Source organism: Macaca thibetana, chromosome 9, assembly GCF_024542745.1.
Source record: "Macaca thibetana thibetana isolate TM-01 chromosome 9, ASM2454274v1, whole genome shotgun sequence".
Lineage (NCBI taxonomy): Eukaryota > Metazoa > Chordata > Mammalia > Primates > Cercopithecidae > Macaca > Macaca thibetana.
In genome coordinates this window covers 84646230-84673267 of record NC_065586.1, presented here as the reverse complement: position 1 = coordinate 84673267, position 27038 = coordinate 84646230, and the positions used below count along the sequence as shown (strand labels likewise).

The following is a 27038-nucleotide window of genomic DNA, read 5'->3' as shown; positions in this document are numbered from 1 at the left end:
AACTCTACTCATTCTATCAATGTGAAAATTGAGGCTTAGCATGGTTAAATAACTTGTCCAAGGTTACAATTGGCAGGAGGCGGAGGCAGAGTGTGAACCCAGTTTTGTCTGACTTAAATCTTTATCCTCTATACTCAATTCAATTCGACTCTCATGAATTGAGTTGAAGTAATAGAAATGGAGCAATTGAAAATACTGGCAGCATCAATGAAAAAGGAAGTGCTAATCAGAGAGAGAAAAAAGGTTGTCTCAGTCCAGAAGCTCCCATATAAAAGGAACCCTTTCACCAAGCATGCCTGCGAGCATCTGGCTGATGGGAGAGGAGAGGAGAAAGAAAGTCTCTTCCTCAAAAAGTCAAAAACATACCTAAACATTGTCTATCATTTCATTGTCATATCTTATAGATTATTTTTTGTTGCACAACTCTTGTTCCAATCCCCAGTATCTATCAACTGATGTGTTAACAATAACTCCATCATTATTCTCCTAATCTTTCACCCTTCTTGATGTCCTTTACCCCCATCTGCTTACATTTGGTTCCCAGGGGAATCTTTCTAAAAAGGGGCATTATGCATGTCATTCCTCTGTGCAAATATTTCCATGCTCCCCAATTACCTATAGAATACATTCCAAACTCATTAATTTGGCACTCAAATCCCTTTATAATCTGCCTCTACATTTCCAACATGATTTCTCATACTCTCCTTTACTAATACTAATATAAAACTCCAGTAAAGTGAGTTATGTGTGGTTTTCCATGACCTGAGCTTCACCACTTCAATGTTGCTCATGCTTCCCTCTTGCTTTGGAAAGCCTTTCTATACCACACTCTATATTGAAATGTTATCCTTAAGTGCAAACTAAAATGCCATCTTATCCAAAAAGTCTGTTGTGATTCCAACAGCTAGAAGTATTTTTGTTTTTCTCTGAGTTTACCTAGCAAAGTTTTTGCTCTATCATTATAATACTGGAATTTCTACTAGGAATTAGTAGGTCATATGTGGCAGTTCTTCTGTTGGTACATAGTTACTCTACTGGAGTTATAATTTAGAAAGGGCTGAGAATGACGTTTTCCAGCTGCATCCATGTCCCTACAGAAAACCAAACACCGCATGTTCTCACTCATAGGTGGGAATTGAACAATGAGAACAATTGGACAGAGGAAGGGGAACATCACACACCAGGGCCTGTTGTGGGGTTTGGGGAGCGGGGAGGGATAGCATTAGGAGACATACCTAATGTAAATGATGAGTTAATGAGTGCAGCACACCAACATGGCACATGTATACATATGTAACAAACCTGCACGTTGTGCATATGTACCCTAGAACTTAAAGTATAATAAAAAAATAAATAAATAAAACAATAATTTTGAAAGGGCAATCTTTCTAAAATTACAAATTTGATCAAGCCACTTTTCTATTTAATATTCTTCAATGGCCTTCCATCATTAACAGAACAAAGTCTAAACTCCTAGACATGACACTGCTTTCTTCCATTGTCTCCTAATACCTCCTTAGTTGAATCCCATTCTACTCTCACATACACCCTAGTTTTTACTCATACCAATGAGCTGAAAAGTTTCCTTGTAGACATAGCTGTTTCCTAATGCCAGGGCCTTGAAATAGTAGCTCCTAGATATCTTTTGGCTGAATTAACTTGTACACCACATCCTACACATGTCAGGGAATGCAGTAAGTTTAAAGACAGCTATGCAAATGAAGAGGAATGGAAAGATCCCACTGTCCTAAAATATCTCTTAATTGTGTGGGAATACTGAAATAATTTAGCAAACAGTCTGACATTGTTTACTTAATAGCAGGAGCAGGCCAGAGTGAAGTCTCAATGGTATAAGAGGCCCAGGTACCAACAGGCAATGTAAGCATGTTGTGTTATTTTCAGGTGGTTTTTCTGCTACCCATCTTTCTGGGATGTATAGATAGGCACTTCAATCACCATAGACTAATTTGTTTAGCTCTCAACAGGAATCTTCTGTAAATCTTTGGGCTTCTATCAGAATTGTTTCACTTTCATCTGCTTTCATTGAAATCACTGAACTGTACAATCACCACCGTGGGAGTTATTACCATGGGAGAAGCCCATGTTAAAATACAAGAAGAAAACACACCAACCCATGCAATGCAATTCACCTGGACTAGATAAACGATCAGATTAGTTAGCCGTCAACTAGAGGAGATCAGGGGGCCCAGAGTTTTGCCTGGGTTTTCGGAATTGTCAAAATGACAGCCTATAAAGTGTCAGGAAATGAAACAAGGTTGGACATTTAGTGATGGAGGAGGGTATGTTCTATAAAACTAATGATAGCCAAAACAATTGTTAACATTTATTAAAGGTTTACAGTATGCAAGACATTGTTTTAAAGTATATGCTGTATTAATTCACGTCGTCCTCATGGTAGCCCTATGAGTGAGAAGTATTATTATCCCCACGTTACAGATGAAGAGCACTTAAGGTCTTGACCAGATTTACCCAGCTCACAAATCATACAAATGAGATTCAAACCCACACCATCTGATTCCCTGCTGTGAACTCAACCACTACTGCCCCTAAAAAATTAGGGATCACCAGAAAAATTTAATCCGCTAAATTCAACAAACCAATCAATCAAATAAGCTCTCTCTATCTGTGGTTGAGGAATGATACAGGAGACATGTTTCTAGACATAGTTGAAGAAAGTAGGATAGATTAACAACAGGGGGAGTTCCCTGAACTCTGCTAATAAGATTGCGTACATCATCAGTGAACTTACATGGATTATCTTGAATACCTATTATTTTCTCAGAAGTTTGTAAAATGTCATTGGTTTTCTGTTGAAATCAGTGGAAATAAAGCTACTTTTAGTTATTTCAGATTAAAACTTGGGAAGTCACATACCTTGACTACTTGCCTGGAAAGAGTTGTTAGTTTTTTCATAGGACTTCGGGTGTATTTCAGTGTGACAACTGGAGCCAGTGCAAAAAATATCTTAATCCTTTTAGCCAGTTCTGGGTTTGTAGAAAATGCTATAAAAGCTGAAATGGAAGAAGACACTAGTTCATAGTTTTCACATAATTATTTGTTCATTGTAAGTTGTAGTAAATGTAGCCATATTAAAAACAAAACAAAAAACAACATAGAATTAATACCATTTGTAGAGAAGAATTTCTCAATTTCTCAAGGGTGGAATTGGCTAATTCAGAATAAAGTGTTTCCTGTCCCTGGGGAATGCAAGGAGAGAGGGTTCAAATATCTACTGTGGGGCATGTCTAGGTAAACTCCAAAGCCCATTCCAGCTTGACGATAGTCCTGGTATCAGACAAAACTGGGCTGTAAATTTGGCTTCCTATTTACTTCCTATTTCCTACTTCCTATTTACTTCCCTGTGTGAGTCTCGGTTTTCTCAGTCTGTAAGTGTGAATGGTAAAATCCTTATAGGATGATTTTTATAAAAGTCAAATGTATGTAAGTTATATGCATTTGACCTTTATAACCTTTGTGTCTGTAATCTTTATTAAAGATATGAAATGTAAGATGTTACTTGGGAATATCACCATTGGAACAGATTGCTCAATTCAACCATTTGTGGAGCATGGATGATAGTGGTTTCAGATGTTTGCAGTTTCCAATAAGAGAATGTATGTGAGATGTGTGATACAGTACAAGTATGTACAGACCTGCTTTACACCAGAATCCTGATTATAATTAAGATATAGAAAACGGACTGATGGAAATCCTGTTGGTAGTGTTAAGGCCTCTAGCCAAAGTGAGAACAGTAAGGGGACAAATAGGCCTCATAACACTGCCAACATAGCCCTACCCACATCTGGCCTACTCCAATGCCTCCCTGGCAACTAAAAGTCATACTGATTGTAGCATATAATTGCTGAGTTTTGTAATCTCTGCTTTCTTTCTAGTGTCCCTCACTAGACTGTGAGATCTTCAAGGAAAGAATGAATACCATATTTATCTCTGCTTCCTCAGCATATAACAGTGTCTGACAAATGTTTGTTGGTCGCACAAATGAATATATGAATAATTCTCCCTCTTTCAGGCTTATCTATCAACCTCCAAATTTAGTGTTGAGGGAAAATTCCCTATTGTCATTCTTATTTTATTTACTCTTCAGATATTAGCCAGAGGAAATGGTTTCCCAAGTCAAGCCCCCAAGCTAGAGATTGCACAGACAGAAGAAATACTGACCCCCTTCCATGAATATGCAAGAAGAGCCCCTGACATTCTCTGAGCTCATCTGCCCCAAACACACCTATGGTGGTGCCTTGTGAGTGACCCACGTAGTAGAGTCGCTTCTGTCCTGTTTTCTCTATGATAAAACTGATTGTGGCTGGAAGGTCATATTTAGCCATCTCATCCAAACTATCAAAAAGAAAGAATAACAAATTAGAAAAGTCATCTCATTGTTAGGCCTAGAACATTTAAACACATTCAGTGAAAACATACTTTGATTTTGTTAAATATAGACTAGTGTCAATATATGATATTAGGCATCTATGCAACTTTAAAGGGTGCAACACCTTGATTGCAAGTCAACATTTTTAAGAAACTGAAATCAGAAAAATTTGATTTGTCAAGGCCTACTGATGCTTTTCTTGCAAGGCTAGTCATATTCACTTAATTCTATAACAGGTTTACCAAGCTCCTCTGAAAAGAGCAATTACCTGGAATGCTTATCTAAAAGAATAATAAAGCAAACAGATTTGCAGACCTCAGCCAACTGACTGAATCACAATTTCCTGGGAAGAGACCCAGTAATCCGCATATTTAACAATGACCTCAGTTACTTCTGATACTGTATATAGTTTAATAAATACTTACCTAGGGAATTTTCTAGTCATTTGCAAGGGTGCAATGGATTATGGTTATAGAATTAGGAAATGCCAGTGCTTTCCAGAAAGAAGGCTGGCAATGAAGCCAAGGAACACAGGGTTTTCATGACCTCCAAGGCATGGTTCTTAGCTCCTATGCCAGTGCATGGGTTTGCTACTGTAACCAGGTAGGCATAGCTTCTGAAGCAGACAGCAACCCCTGGCGCTGCTGCTGGCAACACTGTTGCTTAGCCATTCTGTAATCAGGCTTTCTTCTTACTTCCCTTAGAACATACATACACACACTCACCCACACACAGATACCAGGAAGGAGGTAGGAATTCTAAAACAGTCATGCAATAATAATGACAGTTCTTTAGAGCCTGTGAAGAAAGTCTGGGTAGAGAAAGAAAGGTTTGTTTCCTTCTTGTGGATTCCACTGCGTGCATTTGGACACAAAAAGGGCAAAAATCACTAGGTGTTCATACATACACATGAGCAGAGTACACACTGTATTCGTTAATAGGTTTCTCCTTACCTGAAGGCCCAGTATTCTGGTGATTCGGGCGACAATTTAAGGTGTTTTCTGGACCAAGTGTTTCCTCGGCTGTTCCCCAACCACACATCATAGCCACTATCTGCCAGAAGGAAAGCCAGGCTGTTGTTGGGCAGGTTGCAAATCCAGTTACTGGCAGATGCAATTAAGCCATGCTGCAAATACACAGGAGGCTTTGGAGCTGCAAAACACAGGCAACAAGAATTTCATGTCTGAACTTCCTCAGTGCCTACAAGAAAAATCTCATTCCTGAATTTCTGTAGTATAGAAGAGAGGTTAAGAGGTAAAATCTGATGCCAGGCAAATCTGGGATCTAGTCCCTTCTGAGCTACTTACTTGGGTAAGTTATTTAAGTTCTCTCGGTCTTATTTTCTCATTTGTAAAGGGTTATATATAATGTATTGTATTATTTACGTGTGGAAGTTAGATTGCCCTAGTTCAAAATCCCTTCTGATATGCATGAACTCCTTTGTGCCTCAGTTAACCTATCTGTATAATGGGAAATAATAACAAATGCTATCTCCTCGTGTATTTATAAGAATTCATTGAGAACTTAAACGTATAAAAGGCCATCTGGCACAGTAAATATTAGCTCTATTACTGTTATTTATATTAATAGCATTATATTTTTCAAGACTCATCTGATTAAAAATTTAAATTTTTTTTGAAATAATAAAAAATAATACAAATGCCATTTGTTGAATGCTCACTGAATGTCAAGCACTATGCTAATTTTTATAGGCACTGCTTCATTTCATTTGAATTGCAAAAAACAAGGATATAAGTAGAACTTTATAGTTTAAAATTGTTAATATGATACAGAAGTCCTATTCCCAATGTCAAATAGGGACATTTTAACTAAGAAAGAGAAAGGAAAAAGAAGGAGGTGAGAAAGTGTTGAAAAAGAGAGAAGAGAGGGAAGAAGTGATTAGGCTTTTCCTCTGCTTTATAAATGGTTTGTGATGCTGTGTTGGTATCTCAGGACCCTACCTCAGGTCACTTTTGGAGCTAGAGTGGCTTCCTGAGAGTAAGTTGTACTCTCAGAGAGCCTTCAGCCACCGGGACCAAGGAACTAAGAATCTATGTCCATTTTTCCACCTTTTGGAATAGAGGGAAAGAAGAGGTGTTACTGACTTTGCCAAAGTTAAGTACCATTAAATAGTTAAGTATCATCAGGCCTCTGTGATCTGAGTCTGAGACAGATCCAGGGATCTCAGATTAGAGAGACAGTTTCTCATTGTACAGCTTTTTGTCTCATGCATTTTGGGAACTGTGATAGAAATGACAAGAGAAAAGCTTGGAGAGACTTAAAAGTTCTCTCGAGTATTTACAAAGTTATTTGTAATTATGGAGTTATTTTGGGAAATGATTGGCTCTGTAAAGCCAGCAACACCATTATATCTTCCACTCTTTAAAAATCTAGTTTTTCTTTAAATAAGTAGTCTTTCTGATATTGAGAAGTTTTGTTATTCGACCTGCCAAAGTATAAAATGAACTAAGAAGAGAGAGAAGAAAACAAAAGCAAATCGTTTCTAGAGAATGAAATGCTCACTTTTTTCCACCTATGGATAGCCACCTGCATTGTAGGGAGCTAGAATTGATGCTTTAATGAAGTTTAAGCACAGAACTGATAGGAATGAATAGGGTCTTTTTTGCAGAGATTCCTAAGGATACCTGAGGCTCTATTTTAGAAAAAAACAACAAAAAAATAGAATTGGTTTTTTAATTGGAGGCAAGGGCAAGTGGTGTACTCTAGGCAGTAAACTATCCCTCTAGGCTGAGAGCTAGGGCTGAGCGTCAGGTGGGTCTCCAGTTGCCCATGCTCCCCTGCACAGCTGCCTCCCCAGCAGGATGTGGGGCAGCCACAGGAAGGGTAAGCTGAGAAGTGCTGCCGTGGACATTCACTTGGGCAGGACATCAGAGGACTCAGATACCAGCTTCCCAATACAGGTCTCAGTCTTCTTCACAACTATGGCCCTGCAGGAGCTGGTGCGGCTGAAAGAGCCGGAGCCCCCGCCAAAGCCAAAGCTGGACTGAAAGGAGTCCAGGCCATAGCTGAGGCCAGAGCTTGTGAGGCCGAGCCTAGTCCACCGGGTTAGCCACTGCTGGTACTCCTATGGATACCCCTGCTCTGCTTCCCAGACTCCAGCGGGCTCTCCTTGCCCTCCAGTAGCTTCCTGTAGGTGGCGCTCTCGATGCTCAAGGCCAGCTTGACATTCATCAGCTCCAAGTTCTGGTGAAGCTACGGCGCCCCGTCCTGTTTGATCCGCTGCAGAGCGGCCTCCAGCTCTGCAGGCTCAGCGTTGAGTCCTTAAGGGCAAACTCCCCACGCTGCTCCGCATTCTCTGGACTTTGAGGCCTTCAGTCTTATCCTGGAATCGGCTGATGTTTCGGTTCATCTGGAAGATCCTCTTCTTGCGATACAGCTCATTCTCAGCCTTCCCAGCCAGGGCCTGCAGTTCCTCATACTCGATCTGGTGGTGCATGCTGTCAGACTTGGCCCAGCTGCGGCTGGCGATCTCCTGGTACTGGGCGGATACTTCGAGATGATGCCGTCCATGTCCAGGACTCGGCTATTGTCCATGGACAGGCCCACAGATGTGACCGAGATCTGGGACTGCAGCTCACGGATCTTCTATTCTCCTGGGGCAGCCCTTCTAGGCGAGACTACTTGTTCTGCGTTGTTCATGTAAGCTTTATCCACATCCTTCTTGATGAGGAAAATTCATTCTCCATCTCTGTATGCTTGTTGATCTCACCCTGGTACTTTTGAAGTCCACCACCAGCCCCTGCATGTTGCCAAGCTCCACGTCCAGCTTCAGCTTCTGGTCCCATGTGTCCAGCTGCCGCAGAAGGTGGTTGATGCAGCTCTCCATGTTGTCCACGTTGATCCCAGCTGTCTTCTGCTGCTGCAGGCTCCACATGGTCTCCAGCATCTTGATCTGCTGCTCCAGGAACCACACTTTGTCAATGAAGGAGGCAAAGTTGTTCAGGGTCTTGATCTGCTTCTTCTCCTGGATGTTCACAGCATGGATGTTGGGATCCACCACCAGTTTTAGGGAACTCAGCAGACTCCGGGTCACAGTGATAACTGTGATGCCTCCCATACCACCAGCCCCAGCATAGACCTCACCCAGACCCATACTGGTGCCCAGGCCACCCGAAAGCTGCTGCCCACCTGAAAGAAGCTGGAGGAACTGATACAAGCACTGGGTATACTTCTGTACCAACAGCTGCTGAAGGCGGATTTCTAGGTCACCCTGATGGACATGGTGGAGGCTGGAGTGAAGGCAGGTAGGCTCAACTAGATGGTGATTTGATAAGCTGGGAAGCTGTTGCTATGTGGGAGCTAATAGGGTAATATTTACTTTAAACCATGAAATCACACAGACTTGGGTCCAGAACTGACTACAAATAGTTTAATACCAGTGAGAAGGCATCGTAGTAGTTGAAGACATTATGTCCAAACCTGGGTTTGAATGATTATTGAAACTAAAAGTTTTCAGACTAGAGAGAAATTTAGAAGGCAAAATTGATAGATGGTAATGTTAGGTTGCATGTAGAAGGTGAGGGAGAAGGTGGTATCAAGAATAACCCCTAGGTTTCTGATTTTCAAAACAGGACAGTGGTATCACTAGGGTAAGAACACGATGTGTTTTGGTGTTTGCTTGGTAGGAAGACGAAGTCAAGAAGAAAAGGAGTGACCAAATAAACAGTGTATATAAAAGTGACTTAAAACTTCAAAGTTACACTAATTAAACAGAGAGGTGGAAGGTGATGATTTTTCTCCTCTAATGGAAAGGACACTAAGGATTTCAGAACAGAAACTGCTTGACTTCTCCCAGGACATCTAAGTACCTCTGCTTTAAGTATTATTTTTCCTTTCATAACAAAATAAATAATACCTGTCCTCCCTGGGCATCCTCTTCCATGTGGAATCCTATAAATTCCAAGGATATAACCATCTTTTGTTGTAACATCATACTCTTCACAAGGATAACCCCAGTAAGAAATAATCTGGCTCTAAAAAGAGGAAAGGAAATATATACCTTCATTTTATAATCTCTTAATTTTTACACATGCATTACAATATAGTACTTTGTTTATTTGTTTGAGATGGGTCTCACTCTGTTCCCCAGGCTGGAGTGCAGTCGTGTGATCTTGGCTTACTGCAGCCTTCACCTCCTGGGCTCAAGTGATCCTCCCACCTCAGTCTTCCAAGTACCTGGAAGTACAGGCACCTGCCCCAGTGCCCAGCTTAATTTTTTGTATGTTTTTATAGAGACGGGGTTTCACCATGTTGCCCAGGCTGGTCTTGAACTCCTAAGTTCAAGGCATTCATTCCCCTGCCTTGGCCTCCCAAAGTGCTAGGATTATAGGTGTGAGCCTCCATGCCTGGCCACAATGTAGTACTTTAAATTGCACCTACTGCTTATCACTCTATGTGCTGTGACGGCATGTAATATTCCTATGAGTATAATTTAAAAGGATTTCTAGGAGTTACATAAAGAGGCATAGGTAAGTCTGGGTGGGGTGACCCTACATTCTTGTTTGCTCAGGACACTTTCTGGTTTTGCCTGTTGGCCTGGTATTATTAAAGCACCCTAGTTTGTTTTGATGAAAAATTATATGGTCATCTAATGAGGGAAACCACAGGGAATTGTGGAGTACCCTGTGGCTAATAACAAGTGAACTATTACTAAACAGACTTAAAAGAAGAGGGAGGAAGCAGTTACCAGAAGCCAAAAGGAGAAAGTCAAGCTGAGATAACCAAATTGAGGAAGACAGCTTGTCTAAGTTGACTTCACAGGGAGGAAGCCAGGGCAATAAAAAATCAAACCTTACTGGCCTATTTCTTTCCATCTTCTGCTCACAATGTCCATTGGCTGAATTGAACTGAAAACCAAAAGACAAGGTTGCTTGTTGACCTGTCCTTACAGTTCAGCCTCTTGGCAGAGAGAAAGGTGTTAAAGAACAAAGAGTGAGCCTAGAGGGGTCAGAGAAGATACCCCACCCACAGATATACGAAGAAGAGGAGAACTAGTGATTATTGGTTATCTTCTGCATAGAGGTTTACATTCCTTGTCTCATTAACCTTATAAGAGGCCTTTGATATAGAATTGTACCATTTACAGTTGAGAAAACTGACATTCAGGTAGATTAACAATTTGTCCAAGATTATATACTAGGAAGAGATAAAAATAAGATTAATGCTAAAGTAAGTTTAACTCCAAAGCTTATGCCTTTATCAAAGGATTATGCATTTTCCCAAGTCAGACACAGAGATGCGTGTATAAATTATGGGCTACATAGAGCAGCGGCGAAGAGCCCAGGCTCTGGAGACAGACTGTGACATTGTGAGGATTATATGTAATATGTGCAGAACAATGCCTAACGTAAGTGCTTTATAGATGATTGTTCTTATTATCATTATAGAAGGATTAAAAGCTAAAAATCACTTATACTAGAGAGAGAAAAATTATGTGAGTTCAACAGTGTGGTACGAGATCAGGGGTACTTGCTGGATACTTTGGAGAGAGAAACAAGAAGAGACACTAGTGAAAAAAAACTTTGGCAGTTTCATTACTTTTATGATTCTAATACAACTTGGGTATGGTACAGGAAAGCAATTATGCACCGTTTATATAGGAAAATGGAGTATATTATCAGAATGAATTCTGTAGTAGATATTTGTCATTTGGCCTTTTTTTCTTTGCCTAACACTATTCCATTCCACTTCTGGTATGAATTCCTGAATGTTAAAACACTTTGGTAATAAACAAAAGAAACCAACACTGGCTTATTAAACCAAAAAAGTGCATTGGGATAGTTCACAAAATCAAAGAAACTTCTCTATGAAAAACCTCAGGGAAAACTCAAAGATACTCTATAGAGATCATCTGTATTAAGTCATGAACCTTCTCTTTAGGAAGCCACCACTGGATGGTAGTTCAAACTAGGAGATGGAATATTACTGCCCCAACTTGGGTCAGATCTTTGAATTCTTAGATTAGTTAGCCATATAAAGAAACAGGAGAGGAAGCACAGATTTAGTCACTGGAGGAATTGTTGAAAACTGAGAAGGCACCCCAGTTGTATTTCAAATGCTGAAATATGAATAATTCCTCATTTTAGCATTTTTTCTTAATAAATGACTTACAATATTCATATTAGCTTCAGGGTTTGCGTTGTTTCCTTTCTTATCATAACCATACATAAATCCAAGAGGAAGCATCCAGCATGCTGCTACTAAAAGCTGCCACATTTGGGATCTGCCTGGGAAAGGAAATTTAATATATTTGTCATCAAGATAAATTCTATGAAGTGAAATTTGGTGTAATCTTTTTATAACACTGCTGTGAGAGAGAGCAGAAACATACTTCTAGGCTGTGCTTTAACCAGTAGAATACTGAATTATACAACATTCATTCCATGAAATATCTAAAATGACTTTTTAGTAAGAAAAGAAAAGATGGAAGGAAAGAAGAAAAGAGGGAATGAATGGAAAGGAACAGAGAAAACAATCAATCAAGTTTCCAGTAGATAAGTGGACAAAAGAGGGAATAGATAATTTGTAGAAAAGAAATGTAATGGCCAATAAATTAATCAAAGCACATTTAGTATCTCTAGTTATTAGATAGATTGGTACTTTTTTCTGATGGTGGAGTTTGTCATTGGCAAAACCTTTATGAAAAAAATTTGTTAACATGTCTTATAAATTTAAAAGTGTTCATAACCTTCACTCAGTAATTTTGTTTTCAGGAATCTATCTAAAAGAAAAATGATGTATATATAAACACTCGGTATAAAATTATTTCTTATTGTATATATTAAGACAGTAAAATTTCCCAAAGTAAGAGACTGGTGACCTAAATTATGGGTGAGAAAAATGGAATTATTCAGTCATTAATATTATGCTTATGTGTGATATGTGAAAATTCCTGCTACATAATACATATGGAAAAACAGAATTCAAATTGTGCATATATTTTGAGTTCAATGATGACACGAACCATAATAGAAAAAAAAGCCTAAACATCAAATTTTAATTATAGTTAGATGATTATTTTCTCATTTTTAAAGTGTTTTTCACACTTTCTAAATTTTCTATATCCAGTATTACCTTATCATAAGACAGATATTATTATTTAAACTTTTTTAAAAATTGTGAACATTGTAGAGAGAAAAAGATTATGAGTATTTCTTATTTGTCTTTGAAACTACTTAAGTTTAAAGCAAAAAACAACTTTGCAAAAACAACCAAGGGGAACATTATTCAGGAGGACTTCTTTTTACAGTGACTTGTAAAATACAGATCTTCAAATTATTTTAGAAAATACACCCTCCCTGCTAATCTGTTTTGTTACTGTATAGTAATATAATATATTGACATCTAAATTAATACAGATTAATATAGCTTAATTCTGGTGCAACTCTATGGCAGCAATAATAATATCACCTTCAGAAGCAATAATTATTGCTATTACAACTATGTATTGAGCACCTATACTGTACCAAATAATGTGCCAGACATACATTATTTCATTTTATTCTCAAAATAATTCTAAAAGATAGGAAATATTGGACTGGGCATGGTGGCTCATGCCTGTAATCCCAGCACTTTGGAAGGCTAAGGCGGGCTGATCACTTCAGTCCAGGAGTATGAGACCAGCCTGGGCAATATGGAAAACCCTATTTCTAAAAAAAATACAAAAAATTAGCCAGGCATGGTGACATGCACCTGTAGTCCCAGCTACTCATGGGGCTGAGGTAGGAGGATCACCTGGGCCCAGGAGGTTGAGGCTCCAGTGAGCTGTGATAGCACCACCACTGCATGCCAGCCTGGGCGACAGAGTGAAACCCTGTCAGAAAGAAAGGAAGAGAGAAAGAGAGAGAAAGAGAAAGAGAGAAAGAAAAGAAAAGAAAAAAAAAAAGAAAGAAGAAAAGAGAGAGATTGAGAAAGAAAGAGAGAAAGAGAGAAAGAGAAAAAAAGAAAGGAAGGAAGGAAGAAAGAAAGAAAGAAAGAAAGAAAGAAAGAAAAAAGAAAAGAAAGAAAAGGATGGGAAATATTGTCCTCATTTTATTTAAAATAAAACTGGGTCTTACAGAAGTCAAGTAATTTGCCCAGCATCAAACAGATGGTCATGGAGGCAGAATCTGAACTCAGGGTGCCTGACTCTTGGAAATGCACACGAAGACTGTCTTTTAACCATTCAGTCCATTCAGACTGGTTTTATGGGGGCCCTCTGGCTTCTGTGTGTCTAATTAGTGTTTATCTAAGTATGGCCCATAGACCACAGGCATCATAATCATCATGAAAAACACTGAAGACTCTTAGACCTCACACTGAAAACTCTTAGACCTCACCACTGCCCAGCTGAAGAAGAATCTATTGTGGGGTGCCCAGGAATCTGCATTTTAAACCATCATTACGAGTGGTTCATACACATTCTAAAGTTTAAAAAAACAGCCAGACTGGTTGGATTCTTTCAAAAGAGAAACTTTCTCATTTTCATTTCTGTTTCTCTGAGACCTAGCATGGAGGTTTTTATAAATGCCAATAAAATGGATAGATGAAGGAGTAAATGAATACGTTATTTAATTTTTTTTTTTTTTTTTTTTTTTACCCCTGAAACTGAGTTTCGCTCTTGTTGCCCAGACTGGAGTATAATGGCGCCACCTTGACTCACTGCAACATTCGCCTCCTGGGTTCAAGGGATTCTCCTGCCCCAGTCTCCGGAATAGCTGGGGTTACAGGCGCGAGCCGCCACACCTAATTTTTTGTATTTTTGGTAGAGACGGGGTTTCACCATTTTGGTCAGACTGGTCTCGCACTCCTTACTCCTGGTGTTCCACCTGCCTCGGCTTCCCAAAGCACTGGGATTACAGGAGTGGGCCACCGCCCCTGGCCATGTTATTTAATCTTAATGACTACGCCAAATTGACTCACTATTTTATATTACATATTGCTTCACTGGTTTGATTTTATTCCACTTCATCATTCCTCACCGAGAGTAAGCTTTGAATGTTGATCAGGTCCTTACCTTGGGATTATATTTTATGGCAAAGTAGTAGCGAAATGTGTAAAATTTGGTCTTCTCTCTCAAGGCTTTGACAGTTTACATGCTCTCATTTCTGCTGAGTGGTTGGCATTTTGAGGCCTCTGAATCACAATCACCGGTAAATAAACCTGGGGCCCTTGTGCTGGAGCAGATCCAGCTCTCTTCCAAAATGGCTAAACCTGTGGGTGTTCTAATGTTGCAGGGGAAGAGGGCTGTGAGCTAGCACAATGTGCTCCTTATAGAAAGAGCTGGGATCCAACCCCAAGGGATGGCACAAGGATATACTAGCCATGACAGATTGCCTTTTGTAACCATGACATACAGCCCATCAGCTGCCTTTGTTTCACTCCCCTGTGTTATATGGATCTGGATATAGAAGGATGACACACCCCAGCAAGAGGAGTCTCTACGTGTTCCATTTAGGAAGGAGTGTCAAGTCCAATCTAAACAGCCTGTCTTCCAGCACCTCTTATGAGGGGTGTTCTTACCTGCTTTGCCTATCCAAGCCTTATAGTAGTAACTATAATTGTTGGGTAAGGGTGCTTGATTCAGGAACCTCTCTTAATAATACTCTGAGTTTTTAAATTTATTTGACCTGTTTCTGTGACAGCTCCCTGATGAGTATTGCCTTCTCATGTGTCCCACATCAACATTCTGCTGGTTCATATATCCTTATATTCTATATAATATCATATATCCTTATATCCTGGTTCACATATCCTTATATGCATTACCATACTAGACTAAGAAATATAAAGATATTAGACTAAGAAATATAAGGATATTAGACTAAGGATATGCTAATGCATATAAGGATTTTAGAGTAAGAAAAAAGCAGACATGATAAATTCCAGGGGATTCTCAGTTTGTAAAGATGAGACCCTTGGTTGCAAGTACTCAGATTAAATCACAATAGATTATATTTATTGTATATTTTATTATAAATGTAATCTATAATAGATTATATTGATTTATCACTCTAAATCCACTTTTCACATTGCTGTCTTACAAAACATGACTCCCATAAAATGCTATTTGTATAAAGAGGCCATGGGTAAATATATGTTAAACTCTATATGTGTGTGTACATATTATGTATATGACTTCCTTGGAGACTCATAGACTCTGTGTGTATGTGTGTGTGTGCGCGTGCATAAAACTTGCTTGGATATTCAGACTACACACACACATACAGGCACGTGTATGCGGATAGACTTATATAAATGCTATAAACATCACTTATTTGGAGAGCCTTAGTTTATAATTAAGGTTTGCTATAGTCCTGCAATCAAGACTCTATTTAACTTTATTTAACCTACTTTTCTGCAGTCTTTTTTAAAACTTTTATTTTGGATTCAGGGATAGATGTGAAGGTTTGTTATATACATAAACTTGTGTCATGGAGGTTTTTGCACAGATTATTTCATCACCCAGGTACAAAGCCTAGTACCAAATAGTTATTTTTTCTGATCCTCTTCCTCCTCCCACCCTCCACCCTCAAGTAGGCCCCAAGGTCTGTTGTTCCTCTCTTTGTGTCCATGAGTTATTAAATGCTGGTTTAATATTTCTTTCTTTATTTACTATACCAAAAAAATCTATATAATGAAGGAAAGGCTAAAATAAGTGGGCAAAAATTGGAAATTTCTCCTTCAAAAGTTTCTTCAGGCAGATGCTCTACATGACTGTGGAGACAGCTGCTAGTTTTACTCAAATTTGGTTGGAATTTGGTTGGGAAAAGGTACATTACCTGCAAGACCCTCTTCCCATGCTCAAAAATCTCACTTCTCCAATAGTTGCTTTTTGTCTGCTCCCTGCCCCCAACCCCTCTAGCTACTGCAGTCAGTAGGAAATATGAGACTTTCAAGAGAATGTTGCCTTGACGTATGTTTGATTTTATATTGGGTTCATATATTGTACATCAAATGCATGTTGATTATATGTAGGCAGTTCTCATAAGTAATGCATTTTGCACTGACAAATACCTTGATGGTGAAATCAAGTATAGCAATTTCTCAACAAAAGAATATCAGAAGTAATAGAGACCTTAATTCCATTTTTCTTATTGCCCCGTAATAGGAACTATCAGGCTCATCAAGCAAACACTTAACAACAACTTATGGCAATGGTTGGAGAGCATTCTTAACCAGTCCCCACCCTAATTCTTCACTATATTCATAAATGGAGGTGAGAATTGGCCAGAGTGTTCAGGTACAAAGACCCCACAGAAAACTCTAAGCTCTAAGTTTGGAAAACTCTTAAGTTTAGAAAATGCAGAGAGGTCAGTTTCTACAGATGAATTTCAGTTTGATCAATGGTAAAATAAAGCTAATGATGAATCCCTGAAAGCTTTGTGGAGGATTCTGAGTTAAAATTCTAACTCTGTCCTTCAGAAGATATGGCAGCCATGAGATTGCAACTATCAGAGCTTCAACTGTGGGGAGCAAAACTGGCTATGAGCCACAGCTCCTGTGTCTCAACTGCATCACTAGCTTCCCAATGAAGCCACACATTGTAGACATTTCCTAACTATTGGCTATCACTGTTTTATTATTAGTTGTGTGATTGCTAGGCAATTAAACGTCTCCGAAACTTAATTTTCTTATCTGTATAGTGATATAACAACGCTTACATGTATAACAACACCTACATGTAGGGTTGGCTTAAGATGATAAAGATGTGATAAATAAGATGATAAATAATGTCTATAAAACATCTAACAATGCTTGACTCTTAGTAAATGGTAGCTATTGTTATCACATGTCTTCTATTTCTGTGATTATTTCAGTTGTATGTGTTGGTTCTCCAACTAGTTCATAAGCTTCTTATGGGCAAGAACCACATTTTATACTTTATGTTATAAATACAAATGCTTCATATTTATAACTTTTTAAATCTTTTGTGTCTGTAGTTTTGTTTATACTGAATATGGCACAATTATTTCAATTGACTTATGAAAAATAACAACATATTTTGTACCAACACTTCTCAAATAGAATAAGAGCAGTCAAGAATTTCTGTTTACTTGTTAATTCTACTAATAATTTTCATTCTTGACTGTATAGAGTACTTTGCCTATTTAATCTATAATTTATATACCATGGACTGAGCATCTATATGCTTAATCATTATTTTTCCACCACTAGCAAATGTAAATGTCAGTTTAGAATTTGAACAATATCTGTTTTATTCAATTTCTTTTCACTGAGTCTTACTCCCCTTATGAAAATATTTTCAAAGTATTAATAGAGGTTAGAAAGTTTGGGAACAGTGTAACTTATTGGAAGATTACAAGAGAGGAACAATTTTGTCTTAACAAATTTGAGTGACAAAGTAAAAAATAGGATAGGGCCCAGAAAAGTGAAAATAGAAAATATCTTGTATATGTAGGTTACCTGGTAAACAAATAAAAGACACAAAACAAAGCTGATGTCAACATGCACAATAAAATGTAAGCAAAATGTGTGACATCCTCACAGCCCAAGGAAGATGTGACAAATGGGATTAAAATTTACATACATATATAATTTTCTAAAGTGTATATATATATAAAATTTTCATCCTATATAATATTTGGCTTCCCTCTATATATACACACATATATACATCTATATATATATAATTTTCTAAATAATATGTATGTATATGTATAGAAGGAAACCAAGAATAATATTAGTGAAAGACATGTAACCATATCTTGCCTGTCATCAGTTATGGCATACATTTTTTATTTCATCTTTTCTTGATTAATGAGCTTAGAAAGATATAGAAAAGAAATATGGGAATGGAGAATGTATGGGAGGAAGAAAATGATTATATAATAGATCATTATTTGGACAAAAGAATAAAAGGTCCATGTTTACAATGAATCAATATTATGATCTTAAGCAGGGTAAACAAAAAACTGAAAGAGCCAAATTCAGTTTTTTGAAACTGAAGGATCTTTTTCTTCAGGAGAGGGATCTTTCTGTATAAGATTGCTTTAATTCTTGTTATTTGTAATACAAATTAAAAACATGTTTTCAATTACAAGAGGATTTTAAAATAAACTATGATGTATGTATTTAATCTTGTAGATAAATCCATTAAATTATTTTTAAAGACTATATAATAACATGAAAACATACTCATAACATGATTTTAAATTGAGGAAAAACTTGTTGGGCAAAAGAATTGTATACACCAATAGTCTATAAAGTATACAATAATTTTCAAGAAATACACAGGCACATATGTAGTTTTAAAAGAATGAAATTCTAGACCTTTGACTCTCATCTATACTCTTTTGTAATACTAATTTGGCCTGAGAATTTCTGGTTTGAAGCAGATTCTCCTTTTCTAACTTTGCAAAGGAAAAGCCCAACCCTCTCCTTTCCTGAATCTTACAATGTGAAGTGTTCCAGACTGAGACTCCCTAACAAGGGAATAATTGACAATATTGACATTAGTATTGGGAAAGGAACGACTTTAATAAAATAGCAATCCCTTTCCAAGGGCATTTAACCTCTGCAAGTCAGTTTCCAATAGTTTGCTTTGAAAAAAAAGGTAGAAAAAGGATGCACTTGAGTGGTTAGTAGATAGATCATAAAAAATAATTTTTGTGTCTTGGCTGGAAACCATAATTCTCAGCAGACTAACACAGGAACCAAAATCCAAACACTGCATGTTCTCAGTCATAGGTGAGAGTTGAACAATGAGAACACAGGGAGGGGAACATCACACACCGGGGCCTGTCGGGGGCTGGGGGACAAGGAGAGGGATAGCATTAGGAGAAATATCTAATGTAGATTACGGGTTGATGGGTGCAGCAAACCACCATGGCACATGTATACCTATGTGACAAACCTGCACGTTCTGCATATGTGTCCCAGAACTTAAAGTACAATAAAAAAAAAATAATTTTTGTTGATGCATCACTATGTGATTTGTGACACAGAGCTTCATAAAGAGCTCAAAAAATTGTGGCATTATGTAAACATGGTTTCTCAGCACTACTCACATCTATTCAAAAAATGAAAAAATTGATGATGAATTTTGTTTCATTCTGTCAATAAATAATAATCATCAATGGATGCAGAAATTGAAAGGAAAAGATATATTTATGTCATTAAGAAAAGCATTGCCAATCCAGTTTTACTCCCAATGCTTAATCATTTTTCATTAAACTTTTAATGTGTTATGATCCTTTGGACAATTATATACAAATAAAAATTAAAACAACACATCATTAAAAACTTTTTAAAAAAATGCAACCTTATGATCACAGGAAATGAAAACAATTTAAGTTTTAATGTATATGGGCCTTTTAGTTGCAGAGAATAATCTACTGATCAATAAAAGAAATAATGACACAAATATGTTATATTAAAATATATTTGTAAGAATATGTAAAACATCTGTAGAAATGACTGGAATGAGAATATGAATAGAAGGAGAAAAACAAAATATGTAAAACTTCAAATTCATTAAATAAGGGAATTTTTAAACGGATGATATTAGGCATCAAATCATTATTCTATTGGATGTGTTTTGAAAATTGTGTAACAATTTAATTTTAAACTATTAATATTTACAATGTGCTATAAAGTGCATCCTTAGCAACAATTTAAAAATATGACAGAAATTTTATATGCCAACCAAAAAATGTGCAGTCACTTACAGAGTTTTGCAAACTTTGGGGCTATAGAAGCAAAAATAATATTTAAGGAACTGTTATATATTTTTAAATTTTTATTGCTTTTAAACTTCTGAAACAAATTAAAAAAAAAAAGGGGTCTTCAAAAGACTAGAAAAATTACCCCAAAATGAAAATACTTACATTTGATCAATGGGAATAAACATTTTCCCTCTTCCACTAATTTGCTTATAGGTTATATATTTTCCTTGATGAATTTATTAGCTTGAATTATCCTTAAAATAATAGCAAAGGTTATGACATTTATAAATAATTAGGTATAAATTTAAACTCAATGACCTCTAAGTAAATGTCCTAGATGTATTCTTAGGGGCAAAGTTCAGAAGTTTTAGTACTTACATCTTGTAATAATCATTTCAGCAGTATCCCATAGTTTTTGTTTATTAAAAGATTCTTGGCAGCCATACAAATGACCGGGTTTGCCAGAAGACTGTTGTTTATCAATTAGAATGTTTCGTCATCGGCCACATTTTTCCGTTTTATCTAACATTTTAAATCTAAAAACCCAATGGGTGTTCACAAAGATTTAGGATCTGTCTTGCTCCTACCTCAGCGTCCTTCATAAAGCCCTAATACTTTTAACCTCTTACCAAAACACAGTAACTCACAACTATTAGTGGTCAGGTTTGTCAGAAACTAGATTTAAATTGCTTCCCTGTTTTCCCCCACCCACAGGGTGAAAGACAATGAATCAGGAAGAGTGAGGAGACTACTAACAAGTGAATGAAAGGAAATCTTTACACAACAGGATATCCAGTCCTAAAAATTGTGGATTTGAGAATTAAACACCTAGCACATTTGAATCAGGAAAAAGGACTAGGCAACTTTGATGGAATTTTCAAATAGGTTAAGATGCCAGTAGCTCCGTGCTCTAAGCCTAGAGGCAAGCAGAAAAGAACAAGAGTCTTAGGACGAATGGGAAATAAAATGCCAAGGCAGAAAAAAAATGAATAACAAACATATTTAAAGAGCATTGTATTTCACATGTCTTCTGTAATATGAAGGACAAAGCACTTGTCCTGCCTGGCACAATAGGCTCTGAACGATTGTTGCTTCAAATTGAAGGTAGCAATTAAATAAAATAAACCACAAAGGAAGAGCAGTGAAGGAAATAATTTTTCCCTCAATGTCCTTACAAAATAGAGAGACAGGATAGGCCAACAAAGGAATATGAAATCAAGTCATATTAGAGTAAAATGGCACTTTAACTTCACATTGTTATTCCAAAATTCAGCTCCATACTCTCATATTTACAGTCTGAAGTGCTAAGTGTGCCAAGGTGCTATATATTTGAGTTGGTTTCTGTTTTCAGACATGAAGAAAGCCTGGTAAAACCTGCTTTCTTATTTCTAGAAAAAGGGTAACTTATTTCTAGAAAAAGGATAACAAACAAAAACTAATAACAGTTTGGCTTTGACACATAGAATTAAAGAATAATGATTTAATCTCTCTATGTCTAGAGGGGATATTAGTCCATCCAATTGACTCCTCTTCATCTTTCTAGCTTCCAATCAGGTCTGCAATTAAGAGGGTGACAGGAGCATGTTACTCTTAAATATCATCTATATTAATGTGAACCACATTTTCACTCCTAACCCAGTAAAGCTATTTATTACAAAGCAGCAGAAAAACAGAATGGTGTGTCTTCCACAAATGATTAAGTTCATAAGCAGTAGTGTCACTCTTGACAGTCACTTTGCTTCATATTCCCCTGCAGATGACTGTGATCATAAAAAAGAATATTCATACTCAAGGCCATTGGAATGAGAACATTAAGAGCTTTCTGAAAAATAATAAATGGCTTTGAAAACATTATCCAAACATTATTTCCCAACCCCCTAGATACAAGACTCAAAAGAGAGGTTCATAAAAAGTATCTATTGCTAGATTTTTCCAGGTGTAGGCTTGTGATACCTCCTCTCACTGAGATTCAAATATGGTGATGCCTGCTTTCTAAATGCTATAGCTTTCTGAAAGGGAAAACTTGTCATAACATGCCTAGAAGACTCTCCATCTGAAGTTGTCACATTATACTCTTGCTGTGTCTTGCTTAACCTGATAGAATCAAAATCCAATATTCATCATCAACATGTAAAGTTCTGTCCCTCTGAAGGTTTCCCGTGTCTCACTAATATACTGTGATCCAGGCTCTGCAAATAGATGAAAAGCCATTACCTGATCCAAGTCTTTGGAGGTCTGTCTTCAAGTCCTGGGAGCTTCAGGTGCATTCCAGATTCTTCCAGAGGCAACTGTCAGTGGAACATGCTGTGTTCTAAACAGCTCAGAAGATGTCGCAACTAGAAATTTCTCAACTGGAAGCAGATTAATCATGGTTTCAAATATGGCAGATGCTACTAAGTTAACCTTGTCAGGTGAGTTCTTAGCCAGTGATGAAAAAGAGTGTGATTGAGACTAAAATTCTTACTCCTGCCAAGGCAATCCTCGTGTTCTATGCCTCAAGGGTCAGATGAATTGGAAGATTCTCAGCCAAATCTGAGACTCTCTACTTAGAAAATAATAGACTCTCTACTTAGACTCTCTACTTAGAAAATAATTTCCACCAAGGGTGGATGAAGTGACCCCAGTCATATGAGCATCTCTATAAAATGCCACATCCTCTTGCCTCATCCAGCTGCAACACTTCTAATGCTACCACATTCCCAATGATTGCTTTGGCTTTTCTAAATTTCTTTTACCTTGGTATGTAAATTGGGCATTAGAATTGGCAGGAAATAGTATATCCAATTCTTTCAAGATCTCTAGCTAGCTAAAGGCAAATAAACACAAACAAAACAGGCTTTTATTTTTTTTTCTACTCTCAAACCAATCTCTTTCTTGCCATGTAAGCAGTCTTGTGTCTGCACTCCATGAAAGTTTGAAATCAGATAATCTAGAATTTCAGAACTGCATACAGTTCTATTTTCAGTAGAGGGCCTTTATATTATGGAAAATTACAAGGGTAATTACAAGTCCAGTTTGGGTAAATTACAACAACCAAATTCCTAAAATGATCTCAAAACTAATATTTTACATGCTTCAAAGTCATGTAAAATATGACTTTGAAGAGTAAGAGTATTCCTGAATTAGTTCCTGAAAGTTCATCATTGGTTCAGACATGTCTATGTACACTCAGAGCATAGGAAAGAATTGCAAACACACTTGTATCAGAACATGAATTTTAGTCAGGCAGGACTTAGTGGCATGAGGTTAGTTTAAATACCTTCAAGTTTCTTTGGATTGTTGTCAGTTGCTAATTAGATTCCATTAGAGTCAGTTTGATTGGAAATTGTAGTTGGAGTTGGCTTTGCTTCCGTTACTATAATAGTTTCAACCACTTAATTAAAATTATTTACAGATTTACTTGATTTATCAGAAAAGTTTGATATTCCTATATTTTTAATGTATAATTCCACTTACAGTGTAGTACATTCTACTGGCATGCCATTTGTGTCTCTGAAATAAAACGTAACAACTGGAAAGATAGTTCATGTGTTGGCAATATACAGACTGCTGGAATCTAGTCTATGCTAGCAAATACAGACATTTCCATACTAGAAAACACAGATATTCTTGGGGGGAAAAAAAGAAAAAAAGATGGAATTTTCAACTATTACATAGTTGATCTTGAACTATTTTGCCAAACATTCTCTGCAATGCATTCCTACCCACAGGAAATCCAAATCATTGTACTTTGGGGCCCTTTTACACTGAATGGATTATTCATCCATATAAGGGCCCTTTATTGCTTTGTTTACTTTTATTTTATTTAATTTATTTTGACCTTTGTCCCTGATCCCACTTTCATTCAATCTCCAGTTTATCCTAAAGAATGACCATATTATTGTAAAGTATATAGCATATATGAGATTTTCATATATTATTTTGTTATAAACCTCATTGTTTCCTACTTTTCTTACTGTACACTATGCCTGTGAACTGGATTGGCTGCATAATTTGTGGGGCCCAGTGCAAAATTGTAAATATGGGACTTCTTATTAATAATAATTTAAAGATGGTGACAGCAAAGTGGCTAAGTGTGAGGGCCTTCTAACCACACCTTCTAACCCTCTGGAGTTGCATATTTCACACGTCTATAAAGCAGGTTCGACTTGTGAGAATCCAACATGTTGCATTAAGCATATGTTGTTTGTTACTTCTTACCGTAAAACCTCCTCTTTTAAACTATCCTATTCCCCAATGACCGATAATTTCATTTGCTTAAATTCTGCACCATTAAAAATGTCAGCATTTATATGCTCCACGATGGAATAGTGTGCATGCCATACATCTAGGAATGAGAATTTTTTGGTCATAGGTCATATAATTGCTCAGTTTTACTATATATTTCCAGATTATTCCAGAAATAGGCTTTGCACTTCCATCAACAGTGCTGAGTATTCATTTCCCACTCAGTTTGCTAGTCTATTTCTGTCAATCTGTCATTTCTCTTTTCTTTTTCCTTTTTTTTTTTTTTAAAAATGTAGTTTCGCTCTGTGGCCCAGAGCCACTGGAGTGCAGTGGTGCAATCTTGGCTCACTGTAACCTCCACCTCCCAGACTCAAGCGACTTTCCTGCCTCAGCCTCCTGAGTAGGTGGGACTACAGGTGTGTGCCACCATGCCCGGCTTATTTTTCTGTGTTTGGTAGAGATGGGGTTTCGCCGGTCTCAAACTCCTAACCTCAAGTGATCCACCAACCTCAGCCTCCCAAAGTGCTGGGATTACATGCGTGAGCCACCACACCTAGCCATTTCTCTTTTCATTTATGATTTAATTAGTTGAACAGAAATCCATCTCTGTTTACACGCATACTTGTATAGTAGTATTTATGATTTTAGGGTCTTAAAAAAATTATTTCTCCAACCCTAGAACACAAAATAAAAGGGCAAAGGGGCTTTCCCTTCTCTGGTCTTGGTAGTGGCTTTAGGGCCCTGCAGAAGGGTGGGGCCCATCTTCTCTTTCACTCCCTCTCCCGGCCTTATCATGCGGAAGGGGTAGGTGTTTTTCCATGAAACACTTCATCTCCTACTTCCATCAAGGTGTCTAACACCCCCAAGGTATTTGGGCGAAGCAAGAGAAAGAACCTTGCCCTCTAACTGACTCATGCTGCCCATACCACATGGCCAGGATATTTACCCAGCTGCTTGTGTTCCAGGTGTTAGGGAGTTGTTATAGAGAATGCAATCTACTCATCCGACAAAGGGCTAATATCCAGAACCTACAAAGAACTCAAACAAATTTACAAGAAAAAAACAACCCCATCAAAAAGTGGGCAAAGGATATGAACAGACATTTCTCAAAAGAAGGCATGCATACAGCCAACAGACACACGAAAAAATGCTCGTCATCACTGGCCATTAGAGAAATGCAAATCAAAACCACAATGAGATACCATCTCACACCAGTTAGAATGGCAATCATTAAAAAGTCAGGAAACAACAGGTGCTGGAGAGGATATGGAAAAATAGGAACACTTTTACGCTGTTGGTGGGATTGTAAACTAGTTCAACCATTATGGAAAACAGTATGGCGATTCCTCAAGGATCTAGAGCTAGAAGTACCATATGACCCAGCCATCCCATTACTGGGTATATACCCAAAGGATTATAAATCATGCTGCTATAAAGACACATGCACACGTATGTTCATTGTGGCACTATTCACAATAGCAAAGACTTGGAATCAACCCAAATGTCCATCAGTGACAGACTGGATTAAGAAAATGTGGCACATATACACCATGGAATACTATGCAGCCATAAAAAAGGATGAGTTTGTGTCCTTTGTAGGACATGGATGCAGCTGGAAACCATCATTCTCAGCAAACTATCACAAGAACAGAAAACCAAACACCGCATGTTCTCACTCATAGGTGGGAACTGAACAATGAGATCACTTGGACTCAGGAAGGGGAATATCACACACTGAGGCCTATTATGGGGAGGGGGGACGGGGGAGGGATTGCACTGGCAGTTATACACCTGATGTAAATGATGAGTTGATGGGTGCTGACCAGTTGATGGGTGCAGCACACCAACATGGCACAAGTATATGTATGTAACAAACCTGCATGTTATGCACATGTACCCTAGAACTTAAAGTGTAATAATAAAAAAATTAAAAAAAAAAAAAAGAGAATGCATCCTTTAGAGTGGAGCTGAGCTGAGTCTCTAATCTGCACACATTTTAAAATCTGTGCCTTTAGGTCTGAAACAGGAATTTATTGTTTTCTTAAGGAGATTAAATTCCTTGATATTTGCATAACAACTACTCTTGTTTTGGTTAATTAGTTTGGAGTACCATCCCCTGAGGTTTGCATTTTGTGAGCCTGTTGGTAGGAACCTAGACTATCGCTCTCTGAGGTTTAAAATCTCAAATTTAGGGTATGTGATTCTTCAATGGTGTGCAATGAGGACCTTTTGTAAGTTCACATATGTATGCAAACCTGGTATTTTGAATGGCTGGAGTATACTAGAGCTTATGAGTCAGAGGAAAACAAGGCCCACAGACAAGGCAAACATCAAAACTTACTCCCTTTGCTAATGACCATAGCAATTCATTAAGGCATGTGGATTTTCCTAGGAAGGGGGTGGTAAATTGGAAAACGACTGAGGAAGATATTATGGTATGTTATTACCCTAAGATGTCCTCATTTGTAAAATGTACCATTGTATTACATACTCCTAGACAAGAAAAACGATGCCAGTTATATTTTTAAGATGTCATCAGTTTTAAGTATTACTCTGAGTAGATATACGAAAAAAAAAGTAAAAAAAAAAAATGCACTTTGAAATCGATGAAAGGTAGTTTATTCTAATCCAAGGACGGTTAACTCTTCGTAATGATTTATTTTATGATTCAGATCAGTTAAAACACTCACATGCTTTGGCTTATGATACAGTGAAAT

General features: G+C 37.5%; 1 protein-coding gene across 2 annotated transcripts in view; it reads right to left on the bottom strand.

Annotated features, from left to right (window-relative positions):
• The window catches only part of LIPK (lipase family member K), a 39900-nt gene extending 17520 nt beyond the window's left edge, over positions 1–22380 (bottom strand). Inside the window, exons 1-7 of one of the 2 annotated variants that reach the window (XM_050803000.1) lie at positions 22309–22380; positions 22132–22188; positions 11540–11655; positions 9285–9402; positions 5362–5461; positions 4265–4374; positions 2896–3032 (exon numbers count right to left, since the gene is read on the bottom strand). In XM_050803000.1, coding sequence (XP_050658957.1) covers positions 2896–3032; positions 4265–4374; positions 5362–5461; positions 9285–9402; positions 11540–11655; positions 22132–22147 — 597 coding nt within the window. In that variant the 5' untranslated portion in view covers positions 22148–22188; positions 22309–22380. Of the gene's footprint in view, positions 1–2895; positions 3033–4264; positions 4375–5361; positions 5561–9284; positions 9403–11539; positions 11656–22131; positions 22189–22308 lie in introns of those variants that run through there. The other variant, XM_050802999.1, reaches the window with a different exon arrangement.
• Positions 22381–27038: the final 4658 nt, after the last annotated feature.